Source organism: Erinaceus europaeus, chromosome 10 (assembly GCF_950295315.1).
Source record: "Erinaceus europaeus chromosome 10, mEriEur2.1, whole genome shotgun sequence".
NCBI lineage: Eukaryota > Metazoa > Chordata > Mammalia > Eulipotyphla > Erinaceidae > Erinaceus > Erinaceus europaeus.
This window is the reverse complement of record NC_080171.1, coordinates 81,279,264-81,286,049: the sequence shown is the minus strand read 5'-3', so window position 1 is coordinate 81,286,049 and position 6,786 is coordinate 81,279,264. Positions and strand designations below refer to the sequence as shown.

General features: G+C 51.6%; 1 protein-coding gene across 1 annotated transcript; it reads right to left on the bottom strand.

Moving 5' to 3' along the window:
- Positions 1–451: 451 nt before the first annotated feature.
- LOC132540759 (uncharacterized) lies at positions 452–1,636 on the bottom strand. The gene is made up of 2 exons (XM_060198957.1): positions 1,467–1,636; positions 452–1,168 (listed from the first exon to the last, which is right to left on the bottom strand). Exon 2 carries the CDS (start codon positions 972–974, stop codon positions 540–542), a length of 435 nt encoding a protein of 144 aa, XP_060054940.1. The 5' UTR covers positions 975–1,168; positions 1,467–1,636; the 3' UTR covers positions 452–539.
- Positions 1,637–6,786: the final 5,150 nt, after the last annotated feature.

The following is a 6,786-nucleotide window of genomic DNA, read 5'->3' as shown; positions in this document are numbered from 1 at the left end:
TCAGTGCGCATAAAGCCCTGCGCCAAGGCCCGAATCCCACCCCAACGACCACACCTGCCCCCCTCCAGCTGCTCTGTTGTTTGTTTGGTTTGTTTGTGTTTTCCCTGAAACTGAGAGAACCTGGGTGCAAAGAGAATATCAAATGGGAGAGAGGTCAGGGAGTTCCCCCCTGGGGTGGGTGTGAAGGGCAGGGACTAAGACAGCACTCTCCCGCTGGTGCTTGTGGGTCCATGTGCTGACTAAGTAAAGCTGTGCACAGTGAGGTTGCACCCCTTCCCAGCCCCACTCCCTAGGCTTTTCATGAGCAGTTGAAGCCACCCCCAAACACCCCTGATTGGAGCTGCAAACCCGGCAATGAGAAAGCATAGCAGAACACACAGACACCATGTGTATTTCTAGACTTGACTTTATTGCATTGCGATCATCCATACCAAGGCTAATGGTGCCAAGAGATAACTCAGGTCCCAGCAAAGCACATGGGCGGGCACACAGTCTTCGGGACAACATCCCTTGCAGTCTGGCCCCTCCGAACATAGGATTTATCCTCTGCTATCCAGTCTTTGTCTGTTAGGAGAACCTGGGGCAGTAAGTCGCTTGGGCGGGAGGGCAAGTTGAGGAGGTGCTGTGGGCTGCAAGATGGCAGGTGCCCCAGCGCTGGTAGGTGGAGAAGTCAGTGGGTGGTCTCCAGGTGAGGCTCGACCAGTCCCAAGAAGGGTGGAGTCACTGGGTCCTGAGGGCCAGCTCTGAGCAGGGGCCCCCAGGCCTGGGGGGCTGCTGGCTGGAGGAGCAGGGCTGCTGGCCAGCAGTGTGTCCAGAAGGAGGAGTGCCCTGTACAGGGTGGCACCAGTCTGTGCCAGCTGCCAGGAGAGCCAGGCGCGCTGGGGGACGCTTGGCTGAGTGTTGGGGGCCAGGGGCTCAGGGGAAGGCAGGAAGGCGCCCCCTGGGGCCTGCAGCTCCTCCATGAGGGCCTGCATCGCCCCCACTTGGGTGAAGAGTCTGGATGTGAGGAGCTCCCAGGGGGCTGCTCCAGCTTCAGGGGCAGGATTGGGGCAGGGCCTCTTGGGGCAGGCTGGGCTGGGTCCCAGTGTCTCCTGGCTGCTGCAGCTGCTCTCTGAAGATCTAGGTCGACACCTCCTGGTCCGGGGCTGCTTGGCAGGCTGGGCACCACCTATGTGGCAGGGAGGGGACAGAGGGCTCAGCTGAGTGGGAATCATGACCTCCTGGAGACCCAAGACACATGTTCATCCCATAGCTTTCCTCTTGCCTGTGCTCCACACCCCACTATATCTGAATCTAAAATCCCCACTCCCACATTTCCCAGCTACCTGACAGGACCTCCCCCCGCCCCAGCCCATCCCCACCTTCAAGCCAAAAGATCTGAGGGGAGCCCACCCCAAGCCTTGTCCCCTTCCTCTCAGTCCTTGAGGGCCATGTCCCCAGGGTGTCTGTGTCTCCCCCACACTTACCTCTTGTGTGCTGCTGTGGAGCCCGGTGCCTGTGGTCAGGCCTGTGCTTTGTTCTCTCTTGACCTGGGGCAGGGGGTGCCTTGCTGTTCTCTGGCCTGTGTCCATGATTTTTGTGGCCCCTGCTGGGGGCTCCATCGGGGCTTCTCTCCCGCTTCTGCCTGGAGCTCCAGCTCGTCACCTGGCTCTGGACGGAGTGCTCTGAGGGTGGGGTGGTTACAGAGTTCAGTGCGTGAGTCCTGGATGCTACTTTCTTGTCAACCCAAACCCACACTGTCGGACTGTCTGCACCCTCAGAGCCAGGGCCCAGTGGCAATCTGGCCCTCCCCTGAGGGTGTCCTCCCTCCCTTCCTGCCTCCCCACACCAGCCTTGGGAAGGGCAGATCTCAGGGGACCTGCTGCTGTTTGCCCAGCAGGGTCCAGCCCAAACAGAGGCCAAAACCCCTGTGCATGCAGCTTCAGCCTAGCTGCTCACCTCCTCTGCTGGCACAACTCTCTCTGGCCACTGAAGCCTCACCTTTCATCCTTCTCACTGGGGGATGTGGGTTTTCTCTCCTCTCCTGGAGAGACAGATTTCTGCTGGAGCGATTCACTCTGTGTTCCCTGTGCTCAGTACCTCCTGTCTCTGGTTGTCTCTGGCCAGGTTTCCTGCCTCTGGGAGCTTCTTCCATTTCTGCCAGGGCTCCAGATGATGCTCAAGTCTGGAATCTGGGCAGAGCAGAATGGCCTCTACTCAACTGAGCTGATGGGGCCTGCTTATATGCAGCCCCCTGAGACCACACCCACTGCCAAGGTATCAGCCAGTGAAAGGATTAGGGTGGGGCCTCCTCTCCTTGCTGCCTGCTGCAGCTTGGGCTGCTCACTCTCTGTACTTTGTGCCCTGGGGGCATTGTGGAAGGCAATAACTTTGGAGTTCCATGAAGATGCCAAAATAGGCTGCACCACCACCACTTCTTTGACTTCAGGCATTTTTTTATTTCCTTTCCTTAGTTTATTGTTGGAGAAGGAGATCACACACACACACACACACACAACAGAAACACACACACAACAGAAACACACACACACAACAGAAACACACACACACCCCCCCCACACACACACATGAGGGAGACATAGAAAGAACGAGAGAGAAAGAGAGAATCAGAGACAGAGAGAACACTACAGAAGCCCTGACCTATTGGACTCCCAGCATTCTTATCTAAAACCAAACTTCTCAGACCTTGGTGAGAGAAGTGAATATAATTTTTATTCAACAGCCAGCCATGAGGGTGATTGCCAAGACTCAGGGAATCCCCCTCCTATACTCTTGGATGCCATTATCCCCTTTGTTTCTCATCCTCCTCCTCTTATTCCTCCTCCTCCTGCTGCTGCTGTTCATCCTCCTCCTTCTCCACATCCTCCTGCTTTTGCTCCTCCTCCTTCTTCTTTGTTGACTTTTCTTCTGTTTCATTGCACAGAACAGAGAGAAGTAGGGAAGAGGGTGATCTGGATGGAGGTTGAGACAGAACGCTAGATACCTGCAGACCTGCTCACCTCTTGGGAAGCATCCACCCTGCCTGTGGCTGGGGTGGTGGTGGTGCTAGGGGCTCAAACCCTGGTCCTTGTGCTTTGCAATATGGCTCCTTAACCAGGTGTGTTCAGCAGGGCATGACCACTGACACTAGTCCAGTTTTGCACCTCTTCCTTTGTGTTTCCAGACTTGTATGTCAGCCGGGGCAATGTCCAGACCTGTTGCGCACACACGCTATTCCCATGAGCAGGGGGGGACCTTGTTCTCTGTTTCATACTTTCCGTTATGTTACTCGATTGACACAGAGAGAAACTCAGATGGGTGGGTAGACAGAGAGGGTGAGGGAAAGAGAGACCCCCCCTGAAACATGGTTGACTGCTTGTGAAGCCACCCTCATACCTGCAGCAGGTGGGGACATTGATTCCTGGCCAACAAGTGTGTTCAGCACAGTGTCTCATGAGCTTCTCCCCTGAAATTTCTCTCTGTCCTATGGAAAGTAATAACTCTAAGGTGGAAATGAATGCAAAATGCCGGACAGGGATAGATAGCATGAGTGGTTTTGCAAAGAGTCCCTGGTGCCTGAGGTTCCAAAGTCGCAGGTTCAATTCCCCGCACCACAACAAGTCAGAACTGAGCAGTATGCTCTGGCTTTGAAACAAATAGTAATAATGATGAGGATGATAGTAATTTCCTCTGAACTTGTACATGTGTGCACCTCCTTGTTGGTCTGCTTCTAAATTCTGCTTCTAAGACCCCTTCTGTTTCATTGGTTGAATCCCCCCTGCTTACCACTGTATTCTATTTACATAACCACTGTTAACTAAGCACTGCCCTGCCTCTAGGGCATTGGTTTAATCCTCACTCTTTTGCAGGCTTTTTCCTTCTCCTCACCCCCTATCCTACGTACATCCTCTTCGGACCTGACACTTCTGCCTCAGGATATATAAGGACAGGATTGTGATTAGAGATAGCTTAGATTGTGCTGAGTTCCACAGGTCTAAAGCCGGAACTGTGTACCACTCAGACATGAGTCCCTGGTCGTCTCTCTCACTCTCTCTCTCCTGCCCGCGAAGCTAGCCCGACACCTTCTATCAAAGTTGACACAAGAGTCTATCTCCAGGGCTGCCGGGCTAGCATTCATTCGTTGTGGCTATTTCTTCCCGGCCACGTGGTCTCTGGGTTGCTGAGAACTCCACCCGAGCCAATCTGGGCTGCTGCTGCTTACTCAGCGACGCGAGAGAGAGACCAGGAACTCGTGGTGGAGCGGGAACACAATGCAATGCTCTTATTGATCAGAGATAACTCATATATAGAGATATAGATATAGATATGGATTTCTATATCTATATATATATTGATAGATAGATAGAGCTATACATCTATATCTATATCTATCTATATCTATATATATATCCGGAAGTGGCAAGTGGGAAAAGTAAATGGCTAGGAGAGTGGGTAGAGAATAGTAAAGAGCCTAAAGGTAGAAAGCTTCCCTAGCAGCTGTTTCCGAGGTTCTAACCAGTGGGATGAACCAATAGCCTGCAGGCAAGGCAGGTCTAAGGCAAAACAATGATTATATAAATAGACCACAGCAACAGAGCAGGCCGGCTGTTCCACACAGCGGTCAGGCATTGGCACACCTGGTGAAGCGCACACAGTACTGTGCACAAGGAACCAGGTTCAAGCCCTGGTTCCCACCTGCAGGGGGAAAGTATCACGAGGCATTTGAAGCTCGGTTGCAGGTGTTTCTCTGTCTATCTCCCTATCTGCCCCTCCCCTCTCAATTTCTGGCTGTCTCTATTCAAAAATAAGTAAAGAACAATATTTTAAAGAAGAAAGAACTTTTTCTATAAAAAAAGACTAATCTGTCTCCAATAGAAGATTCCACAGAAATTCCTTAGAGAGGAGTTGCATGAATTCGGTGTGTTTTTTTTCATCCACCGTGGTGGATGCCAAGCAACACCTAGAAATGTCTGTTGGGCTTGCAGAGGGCTGACACGGAAGCATGCAGCCTTAGCTCTGCATGCAGATATGTGTGTATGGCAGGAAGATGTCTAAAGGAAAACTCGGATTCATATCCAAAGCCACTGCCAGAGAGAAATTCATGGATAGACTCCAGAGTTGTGAGGAACCTGAGGCATCTCTACATAATAATGGCGCTGGGAAAGCTTTCAGATATGAAAGACAATTGTTTACCCACAGGGCTGTTGAATGGACCGGGATGCTAAGTAGAATTTGATATTCAGCTTAAAAATATTTATCACTGTTATCTTTGACTATGAAGATCATGGGGATGGCTCCGTCTCCCTATGTGTTCAACCCACAACTCCAGGCACTATTTTGGAGATGTTTATTTTATTTGTTTGTTTGTTTTTATTGATTTATTTACTTATTGATGGCCTCATTGTTGCCCTTGCTGTTTTCATCGTTGTTGTAGATTGTTATTGTTATTGATGTGATTGTTGTTATATAGGACAGAGAGAAATGGACAGAGGAGGGGAAGCCAGAGAGGGGGAGAGAAAGATAGACACCTGCAGACCTGCTTCACTGCCTGTGAAGCTACTCCCCTGCCAGTGGGGAGCCGTGGGCTAGAAGCAGGATCTTGAGGCCAGTCCCCGTGCTTTGTACCATGTGAGCCTAACCCGCTGAGATACCGGCAGACTCCCTTGATTTGCGACTTCTCCTTTTCTTTGTCTTTCTCGTCTTCTTTCTTCCTCCTCGTCTTCTTCTTCTTCTGAGATGCCGGCAGACTCCCTTGATTTGCGACTTCTCCTTTTCTTCGTCTTCCTAGTCTTCTTCTTCTTCTTCTTCTTCTGCTTCTGCATCTGCATCTGCTTCTTATTTCTTTATTTAAATATTGATTCACCTACATCTTTTGCCTGCTGAGGGATCGCTGAGGTTCGGTGCGGAAAATAGGAGGCTACAGTTCGTGCTTGCCAATGTGAAAGGTTTTTATTTATTTATTTTTGTACGTTTGTTGATTTAATTTGGATAAGATAGTGAGAAGTAGAGATGGGAGGGGTGGACATTGAGGGGAGAGAAAGAGCTACACCTGCGGACCTGGCTGCCAACTTGTGAATTGACCCCCCGCTGGTAGTGGGGAGCCTGGGTCTTGAAGCCAGATCCTTGCTGTGTGTGGGTCCCTGCACACAGTACTACTCAGTGCGCATAAAGCCCTGCGCCAAGGCCCGAATCCCACCCCAACGACCACACCTGCCCCCCTCCAGCTGCTCTGTTGTTTGTTTGGTTTGTTTGTGTTTTCCCTGAAACTGAGAGAACCTGGGTGCAAAGAGAATATCAAATGGGAGAGAGGTCAGGGAGTTCCCCCCTGGGGTGGGTGTGAAGGGCAGGGACTAAGACAGCACTCTCCCGCTGGTGCTTGTGGGTCCATGTGCTGACTAAGTAAAGCTGTGCACAGTGAGGGCGCACCCCTTCCCAGCACCACTCCCTAGGCTTTTCATGAGCAGTTGAAGCCACCCCCAAACACCCCTGATTGGAGCTGCAAACCCGGCAATGAGAAGGCATAGCAGAACACACAGACACCATGTGTATTTCTAGACTTGACTTTATTGCATTGCGATCATCCATACCAAGGCTAATGGTGCCAAGAGATAACTCAGGTCCCAGCAAAGCACATGGGCGGGCACACAGTCTTCGGGACAACATCCCTTGCAGTCTGGCCCCTCCGAACATAGGATTTATCCTCTGCTATCCAGTCTTTGTCTGTTAGGAGAACCTGGGGCAGTAAGTCGCTTGGGCGGGAGGGCAAGTTGAGGAGGTGCTGTGGGCTGCAAGATGGCAGGTGCCCCA